At 33.3% G+C, this 16,481-nt stretch overlaps 1 protein-coding gene across 5 annotated transcripts; it reads left to right on the top strand.

Annotated features, from left to right (window-relative positions):
- The first annotated feature begins 2,555 nt into the window (after positions 1-2,555).
- On the top strand, positions 2,556-14,499 carry LOC114306250 (protein argonaute 10). 5 transcript variants are annotated; one of them, XM_028251457.2, is made up of 22 exons: positions 2,556-3,239; positions 4,142-4,786; positions 5,219-5,427; positions 5,915-6,064; positions 6,170-6,303; positions 6,415-6,524; positions 6,609-6,715; positions 6,886-7,024; positions 7,127-7,243; positions 7,902-8,009; positions 8,096-8,167; positions 8,436-8,558; positions 8,648-8,807; positions 8,908-9,029; positions 9,266-9,403; positions 9,498-9,640; positions 9,813-9,875; positions 11,112-11,175; positions 11,350-11,485; positions 11,580-11,653; positions 12,822-12,948; positions 14,167-14,499. In XM_028251457.2, exons 2-22 carry the CDS (start codon positions 4,277-4,279, stop codon positions 14,352-14,354), a joined length of 2,994 nt encoding a protein of 997 aa, XP_028107258.2. In that variant the 5' UTR covers positions 2,556-3,239; positions 4,142-4,276; the 3' UTR covers positions 14,355-14,499. The 5 variants fall into 5 exon arrangements, with proteins under 5 accessions (XP_028107258.2, XP_028107259.2, XP_082733684.1 ...); XM_028251458.2 differs by having other exon boundaries at positions 2,562-2,709; XM_082877558.1 differs by having other exon boundaries at positions 2,686-3,565.
- The last annotated feature ends 1,982 nt before the right edge of the window (positions 14,500-16,481 follow it).

Below are 16,481 nucleotides of genomic sequence, written 5' to 3'. Positions count from 1 at the left end.
AAGCATTAGTGATTTTTTTGTCACGATTTTTATAATTATTACTAAAACATATAATAGTGACTTTTTGTGATAAATTTTTTGAATTATCAATAAAAATTAAAATTAGTGACATTTTTTGTGATGATTTTATTTAAATTATTGTTAAAATTTATAATTAGTGACATATTTTATGACAAAATTTTTAAATTATCACTGAAAATTAATAATTAATGACTTTTTAAATAATATTTGATAAAAAATATTATTAATTATTATAAAATATATTAAATAATAAATTTATCCATCAGCATAAATATCCTAAAAAATCATGTCAACTTACACTCAATAACAATTTCTCCAATGATAATCAAACCATTAAATTCAACAACAATGATTCATCCCACTAAAAATATCACCACTAATAGCACTAATGCATTAAAAAAGTAAAAAAAAAAAAAAAACACAACTCCAAGACCAAAATATCACATCATTAATGACGGAACCCACTGTCACCTAATTAGTGAGAGCACTAATTAGTGCTCTCAAGCATTTTTCTAAATTCAAAAGCAGATAATGCTTACACACTCACACAAACTATGGACCACAAAAAGTGGACTCCTTTAGCTTCACATTGAGCTTGACTAGACCGTTACAGCTTACCCACATGGCTCAGTTCCACTGTAAAATCGGAGCAAGCATGTCCTAGAGTTTTTTTTTTTTTAAATTTTTTAGAGTGGTGTATTGTGTGGTTGAGATTTAATGACAAATCACATCAATTTTTCAGCATTAAATCTCAACCACACAATACATCACTTTAGAAAACTTTAAAGAAAAAAAACTCTAGAAGATCTTTGGTGATAAAATCGATTTGGGACATTCACACGCACACATAAAGAAATAGTTACGTCATTATATGGGTAAATTACGTTGTCCTTTTATATATATATTTTTTAAAATAACAAAAATCACAATTTTAAAATATAATTATACTAATCTTCTTTCGTGAGATTAAAATTAAGAGAAAATATATATTCTAGTATAAAAAATTAAATAATATCATTTTTTTATTTATATAACTAATAAATTTTTAAAAGAAATAAAAATTATTATGTGAATTAAAATATGGACATTCAAGCCAGAAATATATTTTTTAAATTTTTTTAGTCGATAAACTCACACTTTGTTTGGTATGAATTATTTTGGCTTTGGGGTTTGCTTATTAATATTTTGAATTTTTATGAAAAAATATGTTGAAAAATAAGGAAGTGATGTGACAATTTATTGTAAATAAGTGTAATTATTTAGTGCATTGCCAAACAAATCTTAATTTAGTCAATAAGACAAAATGTCACATAAAAATTATAATTATTTCACTTTTTTTTTTACAATCATCAAATTAACTACAAAAAAAAGTCAAAATTTCTTCTGAACATAACTTTTTTAAGTAGACTAAAATAATTAAAAATTCAAAAAGTCATACTAAATTAATTCATTTCAAACGAGATCTCAAATTTGAATATTTTTTTGACCAAAATGATGTCTAATCCATCAAAAAAGATATTTATTTGTCTTCAAGTCTAAGGGGTGGTTTAAGATGATCTAAATATATATATTTTTGGACTTTTATAAAATATGGATTAAGTTTGAAGTGATGTAGTAAAGATGTAATGCGACTTAAATAAAATAGTGACTTTTTAATGATTTACTTCATCGTCACTAATTGCCAACCACCAGACTTTCGGACAACCTTTTCAATGATTTTTCCAATGTCAATTAACTTTTTAGTAACTTCTTAACTATTACATTATCTCTTAAAAATAATAAATATGGGGTATTCCTGTGAAATTTTCACTCAAGAATCAACAAAATATTACAGTACTTTAATAAAATTATAAAACAATTGTCACACTTTTAGTATGTTTTTTAATTTTAAATGTAATTTACTTCATACATATATATAGAGAGAAAATTGAGTGAGAGAGGAAAAATTATAGGTTAGTACTCCTCACTAATTACAATTCACCATATTTTTTTAAAATTTTGGTGGATTTGGTCAAAATTCTCTTATAATAAAATTTTAATACATTAAGAACAAGTACTAAAAGTTTTTTTTGAAAAATCTAACACATACCACTATTATCAAAATATTAAACTTTAAAATAATATAACTTTTGATGTAAATGTCAATTTTTAATAAAATTAATATTTTTAGAATCTTTTTATCAAGATCCATATTGATTATGAAATTCTTAAAAAAAAAATATTACCGTCGAAATTGATGTAAACAGCAAGAGTAACATATTACTCTATTTGACAGTAACATGTTACTCTGTCTTATAGTAACATGTTATTCTGATTCACAATAATATGTTAGTTTAGCAATATTTAAAAAAAATAATTTATTTTGTCCTTATTCAATTATGTGTGTTTTTTTTTAAAATGTTTATGAAATAAAATAAATTCATCTGTTATTTTCACCAAAAAAAAAAAATCTAATAAAAAGATTTGGATTAAATTTTACTTAATTTTTTTAGTCACTTAACACAGATGTATGAATCCCCTACACGAATCACAACACCGTTAAGGCGCCATCTGGCTATGCCTCATAACAACCAATAACTTCTCGTGAGAGAGTGAGAAAGAGAAAGGCAGAGAGAGAAAGAAAGACCACAATATTGAGAAGAAGACTGCAGTAGAGAAAACTGCAAGTTCGAATTATTCTTCTTCTGGGTATGAATTGCTTTTTAATCCTCTCTGGTTCTTTGGACTATTCTCACCCACTCATCCCCCCACCTTCTCTCTCTCCCCTAATATATATATATATATATATATTGTGTACGTCCCCGAGGCTGCTCGATCTGTACAGAAGAACCCAAACGGAGGAGAGAGGCTGTGAGAGTGAGAGAGAGAGAGAGAGATATTGAACAGAGCAGAGCAATTTAAAAACAAAAGCAAAGAGAAGGCAGGCCTTTTACACGTGATAAAGAAAACACCAAAAGCACTTGCATGCGTGTATAAAGATTCATCACCATCATCATCACCATCTCTCTCTCTCTCTACACACACAATCTGGAGTGAATCCCCCACAAAACCCATCTTTTTATCTCCACTTTCTAACTCTTTCACGTTCTTTAACCAGTCCATCTTTCGATTTTCTGATTAAAGCCCATTGCTTTCTGAGCTGGGTTGCTGAGTTTCAAATATATCTGGGAAGTGTACATCAATTTCTCAAGACATTTTCTGTTTTGAAGTGGAATTGGGTATCTTCAATGTTCATATCTTTAATTTGCATACATTATTAGTACTTGGGCTTTCTTTTTTTTTTTCTTCTTTCTTTATATATATATGGCTTCACGTTTGTATATGTACATGTGTATATTTATGTGTATGTTGTGTCTTGTTTTACTTGGATTTTTCCATATTTTGTCTTCTGGGTATTCCTCTATTTGATTATTATATATATATGGATTCAAAAACATATACACTGTCACAGACTATTTGTGTATCTAGGCTTTTGTCTTCATGATTCATGGTCATTGGGTTTCGAGATTCGAACAGAAGCATAGAAGAGGGTTTTGGGTTTCGGGTAATGGTCAGTTTTGTCTCTACCCGTGTGTTGTTTTCCCAGTCCACAGCTGATTTTTGCTGCAAATTTTGTTTTGGGTCTTTTATTGTTTTGAAAACTGTCTTTCAGGTTTTGAGCATAAATTCCGCAAAATATGGAGCTCAATACATTTATATTTTGATCATAAATCCACCATTCATGGTTCTTCAACAATTTATTTACTTACAGTGGATTCTGGGTTTGAATTGAGGTGACATTGGGTGTTTTTCTGCACCAATGCCCTTTGCTCTAAATTAACTGACTTATTACTGCAACTTTTGTTTTAGGTTGTTTTGTATTTTTATGTTTTACTTATTGGTAGTTTCTGGTTTGTGTTTTTGTTAAAACAAATGTGAGAGGTTGGGTTTTCTATTTTGCAGTGGATTGGGCAACAGTTGTGATCTGCAATACATACTGGGTTTTAATGAGTACCCTTTTTTGCTTGCGTGTGCAATTTTGATGCATTATCATCATTGTTTCTATATATGTTATCTTATTTATTCAATTTCGGTCATCTTGCTGACCTATGTTCCTTCTTCTCTGTTTCTGTTTTTTCAGACGAAACAGACTTAAATCTGTGAAGGGTAATGAGTAAAAACTAGAGAAGACAAGAGCGTCTGTGTGTGCCATTTTGGTGGACATATATTTTGAAAAAGTGTTTTTGCTTTTCAAAGCAGTTCAAAACCAACAATCATGCCTATGAGGCAGATGAAAGAAATCCCAGAACAACACCTTGTGATCAAACCTCAGTTGCAGAACTCCATGAATCAACACCTTGTGATCAAACCCCAGTTGCAGAACTCCATGAATCAAGTTCACAAACCTCCCAAAACAGCTCAAAATGGCAAAGGCCCACCAACCCATGAATCCCAAAATACCGAACTCCATAACCAGCCCTTTCTTCCATCAAAGAACAGAGGAAGGAGGAGGGGAAAAGGCGGCCGCAAACCCGATAACAGCGATGTCCTAATGCGGCCAAGCTTGAGGCCAGCCTCGGTGCAGCCAACGGGAGCTTTCGAAGCAGATATACCGAATGGTTCCCGTTCCCGGAGCAACTCATGTGTAGAGAGGGGTTTTCCTTCTTCAAGCAAGTCTTTGAGTTGTGCACATAGGCCAGGGTTTGGACAGCTTGGGACAAAATGTGTTGTGAAGGCCAACCATTTCTTTGCGGAGTTACCGGACAAGGACTTGAACCAGTATGATGTAAGCTAAGCCATTTGCTTTGATGGATTTAGATTAAATATATCTGTTAAATATACTTCAATACAATTATTAAATTCTCAGTTTCTCTTGGTGACCATAAGAATTGGGGCCCTTAAGCCGACATTCAGTATGTTTATGATGTTGTTTTCTTCTTATACTTGCTCTTATTTTGCTGATAAAATTGAATAGGCCTCTCTGCTTTCTCTTTGTCCTTTGCACTGATGTAGTTAATGAGTTTTTAAATTGTTCTTGTTGCTGTGTCTTGTGTGTATATTGCTGTTTAAAATCATTGTTTCAATCACAAAATAAAGAGGTAAATAATAGAACAAGCGCATAGAAAAACATAAACAGCCTAATGGCTTTGGCTCTCCGTTACAGTACTTTAGTGTACAGTAAATATAAGACATCTCACAACATATATCCTTTTTGCAGGTTACTATTACTCCTGAAGTTGCATCAAGAGCTGTGAACAGAGCTATCATGGCAGAGCTGGTGAAACTGTACAAAGAATCAGACTTGGGGAAGAGATTGCCAGCTTATGATGGCAAAAAGAGTCTATACACAGCTGGTGAGCTGCCATTTGCATGGAAGGAGTTCAACATTAAACTTGTGGATGAAGAGGATGGAACCAATGGTCCCAAGTAAGAATTTGTTGCTCTTTTGGCTGCAATAATTGGTAGGATTTTATTTCTGCCGGCTGGGTGTTCCTATCTCTACTTGTTGGACTTCTTTCCACAACAAATTAAGTGGAAAATACAAACCAAATGAATGCATAAGGAAAATAATTCATTCTTAAATGTACTTGTAACTAGTAAGATCTGTACATTTTTTATTGAATTGGGATCCTGTCCCATGATTTTCTCTACCATGATCTTGCTGTGATAATCCATTGGACCGGATTTAAAGTTGACGCAAAACGACAAAATTTTGTGGTGTTTATTTTAAAAAAATTGTTAATTTTGCTTTAGCTTTCGACTTGAGCCATTCAACTATGTCATTTGTTGAGATGTCTTGTTATGGTAAAAACCATTGCAAGATAATGGCAGAGGACCCATGCTCATTTTTGTTTAGCTGTCTTTTTATACATCCATAGAGCTGGGAATACTGAATATTGGTTTAAATTTTCAGAAGGGTGAGGGAGTACAAAGTGGTGATCAAGTTCGCTGCACGGGCAAACTTGCATCATTTGGGCCAATTTCTTGCTGGTAAGCGTGCTGATGCTCCCCAGGAAGCTCTTCAAATTCTTGACATTGTGTTAAGAGAACTTGCAACAAAGAGGTATGATTTCTCAAAAGTGCTTGAGGTCGTGTTGACCTCAATTCGTTCAGTTTAATGGTTTATCTCAAACTAAGATATTGTTTGTCTCGTAATGCACTTTAAAAGGTACTGCCCTGTTGGAAGATCATTCTTTTCACCAGATATTCGGAAACCACAACGGCTTGGTGATGGTTTGGAATCGTGGTGTGGATTCTACCAAAGTATAAGGCCTACCCAGATGGGCTTGTCCCTTAATATTGGTAAATAAGCATCATTGGTTGAATATTTCATATAAAAAATTTGTTGTTGTCATCATCATCAGTGTCGTTTTTAATGTTATTATTGAGGGGTCTCTTCTTCTTATCATACAGATATGGCTTCAGCTGCCTTTATTGAGGCTCTCCCTGTAATAGAGTTTGTTGCCCAGCTTCTAGGAAAAGATGCGATATCAAGGACATTGTCTGACTCTGACCGTGTAAAGGTACTGGTTGTTGTTTTGGTGATATTGAATTTATTTCCCTCTTAGGTTTCTAAATTTGGAAATTTTCCTTGAAACGTCTTCCAGATCAAGAAGGCCCTTAGAGGAGTGAAAGTCGAAGTAACACATAGGGGTCATGTACGAAGAAAGTACCGAGTTCAAGGATTAACATCTCAACCCACAAGAGAATTAGTGTAAGATTTCCAGCTATTGCCTAGTATTCTCTTCAATATGTCAAAGTTTCTCATATTACTTGGTAATAATTCTTTTCCCTTTAGCTCATTCAACTTGAATCAAACTCTACTCGCTCTTATGTTGCTTTTCTTTAAGGATCCTTGGTAACTTGAATGGTAATTTTGTTCAGGTTTCCTGTTGATGACGACTCAACCATGAAGTCAGTTGTTGAATATTTTCAAGAAATGTATGGCTTCACAATTCAGTATACACACCTTCCTTGCCTTAAAGTGGGAAACCAGAAGAAGGCAAACTATTTACCTATGGAGGTGAACAGTTACTGCATGTTTTGCAGTTCTACGAAGTACAAGTATAGTCGGTTACATTCTTTTTAAATCATTATGTGGTGCCTAACGTTACTCTTTTGCCAGGCCTGCAAGATTGTTGAGGGGCAACGATATACTAAAAGATTGAATGAGAAACAAATTACCGCTCTTCTAAAAGTTACATGCCAAAGACCTCGGGATCGAGAGAATGACATTTTGCAGGTACTTCTGATGTTAAGATCCTGCATATCGCTCACCTTTTTATCCCCCTGGTGACTGAGGAAAGTTAACTGAATTGAATTTTTGACCTTGGAATAACATATACTAATTTATGATCCATTTGGTTGCTAAAAAATTGAGAAGTAAAAAAGTTCAGACCCTTCATTATAAAATGGTTGTGTAGATCTAAATTATTTTACCTTTTACTCTATCTTCTTGCCAACCACATGAGCTTTTTAGAGTTTATTAAGTCCTATAACCTGTGTAGTTAAAGAGTGAGATCATAATATAGGCTTCTGAACCAAATATTGAAGTTAAAAATCTCTGTTTGAAAATATATTATTATATTTCTTCTGAACAATTCCTACACTCTGGTTATTAACTTATTACTATCAAGAAAATTTAGAATTTTTTTTTTTTCTTTTCCTTTTGTTGACTTGAGTAGGAGGCATAAAGTTACTTGGATATCAAAATATTGAATATTTTTAGCATAACTAGAAAGGGTGATTCTATTTTTGACTTTCAACAGATGAACCTTGAATAATTGCATTTCATTTACATATACTATGATGAATAGTTCATGTCGTTTATGACATTTGTGGTAGTTGATGAAGCTTCAGTAAATAACTTTTATCTGTTGGGCTCGTTAAAATACAAACAGACGGTTCAACAAAATGCTTATGATCAAGATCCATATGCAAAGGAGTTTGGGATCAAAATCAGTGAAAAACTCACGTCTTTGGAGGCACGGGTACTCCCTGCCCCTTGGGTAAGAACATCCTTCGAACTTCTTGGAATTCTTAAATGGTGTGGCTGTTTATAAATAGTCCACCATCTAACTACTTTCATCTGCAGCTGAAATATCATGAAACCGGGAAGGAAAAGGATTGTTTGCCTCAAGTTGGTCAGTGGAATATGATGAACAAGGTATTGTTCTTTTGTGCATTGAAATGATGTTTTCATAGGAAACAAGTAAAAGAGATTTGACAAATCACATTTATGTTTATTGTTTCATTTCCTTTATAATCAACCAAAAAAACCTAACCATGACTCGGTTTATAATCTTTAATTTGTGTTTCACTCCTTTTTCCTATTGTTCGGTTTCAAATTTATTTTGGGGACTTGTAACAATAGTGATTCAATTCATTTCTATGCCTTGTATGGTTTTAACTCTCTGTCTCCTCGTAAAATACAGAAAATGATTAATGGGATGACTGTGAACCGGTGGGCATGCATCAACTTCTCACGGAGTGTGCAAGAGAGTGTTGCTCGGGGGTTTTGTAGTGAATTGGCTCAAATGTGTCAAGTGTCTGGCATGGTAGGTACTTCACGTGTTCCATGTGCTTTTAGATCTAACAGGTCTTGGTTTTGCTCTGATGTCAAGTTGTAATATGCTACTGTTTTTAGGAATTTAATCCAGAACCTGTGATTCCAATCTACACATCCAGGCCTGATCAAGTAGAGAAAGCTCTGAAGCATGTTTATCACTCATGCACAAACAAACTGAAAGGAAAAGAATTAGAGCTTCTATTAGCTATTTTGCCAGACAACAATGGATCACTATATGGTGTGTTATGGTTGAACTTGAGTTGCTTGAATTGATAATGAAATTGCAGATTTTCATTGTGAGTGGAAATTTCAAGCTTGATGTGATTCTGCACTTTCAGGTGATATAAAGCGAATATGTGAAACAGATCTTGGTTTGATGTCACAATGCTGTCTGACAAAACATGTCTTCAAGATTAGCAAGCAATACCTGGCTAATGTGTCCTTGAAGATTAACGTTAAGGTGTGATGTTTCTTTATAATTGCACAAGAAGACATCCCCACAAAAATTCCATTTTATTTGCATTATCCAATGATGTAAAAATTTCAGTAAGATATCTAAGATTTTTTAATTTTTCCCGTCATTCATTGAAAATTTTCATTGTTGTGCTATGGGCATTTCTGTTGTGGTTTGATCTCAATTTAATATGAAGTACCTAAAAATAACTAACTCTTGAACTGTTTCTGTTATTGGTACAGATGGGGGGTAGAAACACTGTTCTTTTGGATGCTATCAGCTGTAAAATACCATTAGTTAGTGACATTCCAACCATAATATTTGGAGCAGATGTGACCCACCCAGAGAACGGAGAAGACTCGAGCCCCTCGATAGCTGCTGTACAGTTCCTTAACTGAAAACATGTTTTCTTAAAATGTTCTTTCCTGCAATGATCATTGAGGACTTGCCTGATAAATCTTGTGTTGACTATAGGTAGTAGCTTCTCAGGATTGGCCTGAAGTCACAAAATATGCTGGATTGGTTTGTGCTCAAGCTCATAGACAGGAACTCATACAAGACTTGTACAAAACCTGGCACGATCCTGTCCGTGGCCCAATTAGTGGTGGAATGATCCGGTATACTACATTTTCTTTTCTAGTGTGGGACTCTTTTCATAGAAAATTTCCTTCTTTTCTTTCTTTCTTTGTTATCTGTTTTGATTTTTTCACTTTTCTTTTATGTTTGGTGGTAGGGGATGTGTCTTGGGTTGCTTGTATTTGTTTTTACATCTCATTCCTGTTTATGCAGAGATCTTCTAGTTTCCTTCCGAAAGGCAACAGGGCAAAAGCCACTAAGAATTATATTTTACAGGTTAATATTCTAATCAATAATTATGTATTTATCGGACATTTTTTCGACTTTGCTACATACCTTTACTAAATTATCAATTTTTTTACTAACAAAACACATGGGTGTGGGTCCCATAACCGTGTAGTTTGGTAAAAAAAAATTGGTTATCTATTAGAGATCTTTATCATTTTCCCATATTTTTAATATCTCATTAGCTGCTTTATGAGAGTGGCATTCTGTTCACCACAGATTTGCATTAACCCATAATTATATCTTTATTGTAGCCTTAGTGTGGTCATAAAGTCTAGGTTGCCCTATAACTATTCTTTTGTCATCATCTCCTCGTGCCTCTACGTTTACCACACTTCAACCTCCTCCTAGACAAGGTACTCTGCCACTTCAGTCGCCAGTATCTCAACCCTTGAGGGTGCCTTCATCTTCACTTCCGGCACTAATAACAGCCTACATCATCAGTATCACGGTAGCACGTGTTTTCATTGTCTTTGTTTCATTGACGCTATAACTGCCGCCACCTTTGCCTCTTCCACACCATTGTTATTTGCTCAATGGCCACTGAGGGCTGTCTTATTTTTGGGGTCTACGCCGTTTTCCGCTTATTGCAAAACTTCAATTACAAAGTTCGTTAGCTTTATGCAGTTGAATAGTTGTTTTATTTAACCATTGGCATTGAATGTGAAATGCGTTCATGTTAAATTGAAGCACAAAAGTAAAAAAAACTTCTATTACTCGAATCTTTGAAAAATAACATGTGACAATGGTAAGAGGATATTGGGGTCCCTATAGGTACATTGGCTGTCGGAGGTGCATTTAATTGTTGGTTGGAAGCATCCCATCATGCTGCTTTATCGTACATAATCCATTATATCCTTCCATAAGTACTAGGGACAACCTCAATCACCAGGTTAACCCCGTGGTCTTAAATAGATGATTCCAACCAAAGAGACTATTTTTTGTACAATAAAAATGTTCTAAAATAATTTTATTCAATCAAAACATGGTTTGCGCGGATTGTTTTACACATGTACACTATGTTTGCATACCATGTGTCTACAGATAGACTTTGTGTGTGCCATTCTTAATATTGCCATGTATGTATAGCCAAATGCATTTGTCAATTTGTGGGCCCCAAGCTAAAGCCTAATTTGGCATTTTATGCATATTTACTTCATAAGTATGCATCATAAATTTTTTTCTATGATTTTAATTTGTAATTTGACTGCAAAATAATTTGATCAGGGATGGTGTGAGTGAAGGGCAGTTTTATCAAGTCCTACTGTACGAGTTAGATGCAATCCGGAAGGTTAGTGCTTTTTTATCTTGATTCGTTTTCTATTATGAAAATTATTTGAAACAAACAATATATATATATATATATATTTGATGTTTATCTTCACTCTTACTCTATTGTGACAATTATGTGAAACAAACAAGAAACATTTGTGGTCCTGACTCCTGATCAATTACTTGTTTGTAGGCTTGTGCTTCATTAGAACCAAACTATCAACCACCAGTGACTTTCATTGTGGTCCAAAAACGACATCACACCAGATTATTTGCAAACAATCATAGGGATCGCAGCAGCACCGATAAGAGTGGAAACATCGTGCCCGGTAAAGTTTCTGTCATCGAAGTCTGAGCTTTCTATGCGTCCATGTTTCTGTTTTTTCATATTCATCTGATTATTTTTATTTTTATTTTTTTCAGGCACTGTGGTTGATTCCAAAATTTGTCATCCAACAGAATTTGATTTCTATCTCTGCAGCCATGCTGGGATTCAGGTGAAAACTTATTAATTTTCTTTTATAACATATATATGATTAGAAGAGGTTTATCATTATTGAGCACTGTTGCTCTTGTCAAGGACATGATGAGAAACAACACTAGCTGATTCAGAAAGGACAGTAGCCTTGGTACTACAAAACAAACAACTTTGTCCTGATCTTGAAAAATAACGTGTCGTTTCATTTTCAAAATTTTAGTTTTTATGTTTTAGGAAACAACAATGAAAAGTTCGGAAACACCACTCATTTTCATTTTTTGAGCGAAAAGAGTTTTTGAAAATTCAGAAAACAGTCTAAACTTTTTCCTAAAAAATATATGCTTTTGAAAATAGTTTGCCCAACAAGTTTTTGTATTGGATTCTGTTTCTTCTGTTTTTAGAACAAAAAAACAAATATGAACCTGAATGCATTAACTTATTGAATTCTGATTATGAATATTATAATTTTTTTTGGCCCTAAATGGAAGCCTTTGGCTCACCTGTGGGGTGGCAGAGAAAGGCCAACAATTGGCAATTCCTCTTACAAGAAAAAAATAGAAGGAACAAAAAAAAAAAGATGCAAAACAGGAAAATATTGGATTCGATTGGTGGTCCATCTTGCCAGCATGTTCCACTCATGGTTTGGGAAAAAGTATCTGTTTGATGATGTTTTTGAGTGTTTAACTCTGAGTTTTTTCACTGACTGGTCTGAAAGGTCTGTGATCATAAAGGTGCCTTATATTTTAAGCTAAGTGGTACCCGGGTGTTGATGTGTCTGAATGAAAAGGACAAGATAAAGAGTGACTGTTTTCATTTCATGCAATTCAAACTTTACATGAGTGGAAATATTAGTTTCATTTCTTGTAATCCACTGCATATTTGTCACGTACCCGACTCATTGGGGGTGCGAGTTCTACACCAAGCACCTTGCAAGCGCATTAGTTTGTGAGCGGCAAGGTAGGCAGGGTAGATCCCTATCACATCTCCTGGGTTGGTCCTTGGGCATAATTCACGGGGTATGCAGTATCACTCATGGAGCCGGCTTCTCGAGAGGATGGCGAGCGCCCAGTCCGTGACAATATGCTGTAAAAGTTTTTGTAACTAATGAATTTCGTTTCATGTAGTTCACTGCATATGGTGTGAAAGTTTTTGTAACTAATGAATCATACCTTCTTTGTAATGTGTAGGGGACAAGTCGGCCAGCTCATTACCATGTTCTATGGGATGAGAACAATTTTACAGCAGACGGAATTCAATCATTAACAAACAATCTTTGTTACACGTACGCAAGGTGCACACGCTCGGTCTCTGTTGGTAAGTCTGTGTTCCTAGTTACATGATTGCTTCGAGTATGCATGTGAAGTTTGCCTCGTAATCTTAGCCATTCCTTGTAAGAAGGAAAAAAAAAAACAAAAACAAAAGAAAAAAGGGAAAAAAGATGAAAAATGAAAAAGACACCATCTCAGTCTCAATCTCACAAGGATGGAAAAAAAATTCCTTCAAGTGCACAGTGCATGGTTACATCATATCAGCTGAAGCATTAGCAATTAGGAAATCTGGAGTTACAAAAAAGTTTAAAAATGTAATTGTAAATTATTAATGTGTCCCGAAGGTCATTCTTTAGAAGTTGTCCTGTTTCTAGGGCCGGTCTAATTCTCAACGAGGCCTAAAACAAAATCTCAAATGATAGATTTTTAATATTTAAATAATATTATCAGTGTTGGGGTTTATTTGAAGCTTTAACTGGGGTTATTAAAGTAAAAGATAAAAAGGAAAAAAAAAATGAAGACTAATGCCTCGTTTGGGAACAGTTTTTCTTAGTAATTTTTTGGCTTTTTGACTAAAATATGCAATAAAAAAAATTGGTATGTTTGGAATGACTTTTTGACTTTTTACGAAAAGATGTATAAAAAATAAAGAGAAAAGAGAATTTTTAACTTTTTGGTATATGTTGTTAGTTTTTTGGCTTTTTAAGTAACTTTTTGACTAAAAAAGTCACTTGCCAAATGAGGCCTAAGTCAGTTGAACCTATTCTTAATTGGTGAAAATCTTTGCCATGTAGGGTTGGGTTTTGTTACAGTAATATACTGTTTATTTTTTAAAATACGTAGAGCTTTTTTTCTAATGTGGGGCTTTTAAAATAGAACTAGTGCCTTTGACAAACTAAACCACACCAGTATTATGATTATAGGTTGCAACTTTTTTTGTTTCTTTCGTGATTGTGTGGAGGCCTTTTTCAAGGGAGCCGTCTGAAAAAAGAAAAAGGAACGAAAAAAAGAAAAAGAAAAAGGGAAGTTTGGAGGCCTTTTGTGAAACGAGACCTAAAGCTTATGCTTTAGTGGCTTCACGTGCAAGCCGGCCCTGCCTGTTTCTAGGCCCATATGACGGTTATGACCTCTCTCGTCCTCCCTGAGAGCCTAGTTTTAGTAAACACACAGATTCACTTCATTCAAGCTGTAATATAATTGAGTTTCTGATATTCGTTCTTTAAGGGAAACTGAAGTGAGTAGCGTTGTTTTTCTCTTGTTGCAGTTCCTCCGGCTTATTATGCACATTTAGCAGCATTTCGAGCCAGATTCTATCTGGAACCAGATATGCAGGAGAATGGCAGCAGCGGTGGTGGTAATGCCGGAAAAAGTACAAGAGCTAATGGGGAGTCCGGTGTGAGGCCATTGCCAGCCCTTAAGGAGAATGTAAAAAGAGTAATGTTTTACTGTTAGAAAAAAAATGAAATGAGGAGGAAAGGGTGAGTTAGGAGGAAATAGTAATGTCTATTGTAGGAGCCTCTTTGTATATGTAATGATGATTCTCAAGTTAGTTCAGTGATATTTATATAGAGCAAGAGCTTTTTAGTTTCCTTTGAAACCCCCTGTTGTAAATTATTCTTACACATGATCATAGATTAGACATAGAGGGGGTTTAGATGAACATGATTAGGGATTTTAAAGTGTTCTTTCAAAATGGGCTTGAGCCCTCCATTGAGGACGCAGTGGCAAAGAACTAATGGGTCTGTTAAGACGCATGAGTTTCGTCGCCTTTGAGACTCGAATCTCGATCTTTTTTGACATATAAGTTGGTGTTAATTGCTTCCATGTAGAGTTGTTAAATGAACTAAGGGACTTGTGCTCAATTCATGTTCGGTTTGTTAAAAAATCTTGTTCGAGATTAACTTTTTAGCCTATATAAACTCGTGTTTGGTTTGTTAAAAAATCTTGTTCAAGATTAACTTGTTAGCTTAGATAAATAAGTGAAATTTGAATACAATTTCAAATTCATTAAGTTTTAAGTCAAACTTAAACATCTTAAAATGGGCTTAAGCCGCTTCTCCGTTGAGGACATAGTGGCAAAGAACTAGTGGGTCTATTAAGGAGCATGAGTTTTGTTGCCTTTGAAACTCGAATCTCAAATTTTTTTGACATGCAAGTTGGTGTCAATTGCTTTCATGTAGAGTTGTTAAATGAACTAAAGTAATTGCACTCAATTTGTCTTTGATTCGTTAAAAATTTGTTCAGAATTGACTCGTTAATCTAAGTAAACATGTGAAATTTGAATATAATTTTAAACTCGTTTTGTTTTAAGCCAAACTTAAACATATAGGGCAAATTATACTAACACTTCCTATAGTTTGGGACTTGTGTCACTTTGATCCCTGACTTTTCAATTGTGACACATTTGACCTAAAATTTTGAATTTTGTTTCAAATAAGAACAATTGAATATACTATTCCTTAATTTCAAGAACAAAATTGTCAATTTGATAAAATATAAACTAATTTAATAAAAATAAATGTCAAAAAAATATTTTTGAATATTTAAAAATTATTTCTACCCACTAAAGATAAAATTATATAAAATTGATAAATCTTTTAGACATTTATATATTTATTTATATCAAATTAATTTTTATTATGTGTTTGGATGATGATCATCTAATGAGTAGTTTTCATTTTCATTAAATTAGTTTCTATTTTTTCAAAAGTTAAATATGGCGACAACTTTAATATCATTATTAAACCAATTCATTAAATCAAAAATCCAAAACTACAAACATTTCATATATTAAATATATCAATTACACATTATAATCCTAACAACCACCCATTACATAGTCATCATTCAAATACATAATAAAAATTAATTTTGTAAAATAAATAAATAAATAAACAAATTATTAATTTTACATGATTTTATCTTTGATGGATAGAAATAATTTTTAAAAATTTAAAAATATTTTTTTGATATTTATTTGTCAAATTAGTTTATATTTTATCAAATTGATGATTTTGCCCTTAAAATTAAACAATGGTATTTTCAATTGTCCTTATTTGGAACAAGATTCAAAATTTATGATCAAATATGTCACAATTGAAAAGTCAGTGACCAAATTGACATGAACCCCAGACTATAAGGACAGTTAGATGTATTCGCCCAAACATCTATTATTTGGCTCATTTTCAATCCTACCTCCATGATTCGCTCCTAATTCACCTAAAACTAAAGTCTCGTTTGACAATATCACTTTTTAGTTTAAAAGTAAAAAAGTCACTAAAAAATTAAAAAATCAATAATCTATACAAAAAAGTCAAAAATTTTCTTTTCTCTCTACTTTTTACCTATCTTTTCTTAAAAAATCAAAAACTCATTCTAAACACACTAATTTTTTTTACATTATATTTTAGCCAAAAAATTAAAAAGTTACTAAAAAATTTGTTTACAAACGGGACCTAAGACTATGTAGATTACAAGCAAGTATGTTGTCTTTGAATTCTTTCTTTCTTCTTAAAACATTCATAATGTTTGATTGTAAGAATTTTGTGACACAAGAATCTCATATAGCATAATTCAACA

Source organism: Camellia sinensis, chromosome 7 (assembly GCF_055761805.1).
Source record: "Camellia sinensis isolate YWXY chromosome 7, ASM5576180v1, whole genome shotgun sequence".
In the NCBI taxonomy this organism is placed as follows: domain Eukaryota; kingdom Viridiplantae; phylum Streptophyta; class Magnoliopsida; order Ericales; family Theaceae; genus Camellia; species Camellia sinensis.
The sequence above is the reverse complement of the archived record's forward strand: the minus strand, read 5'-3'. Positions and strand labels throughout refer to the sequence as shown.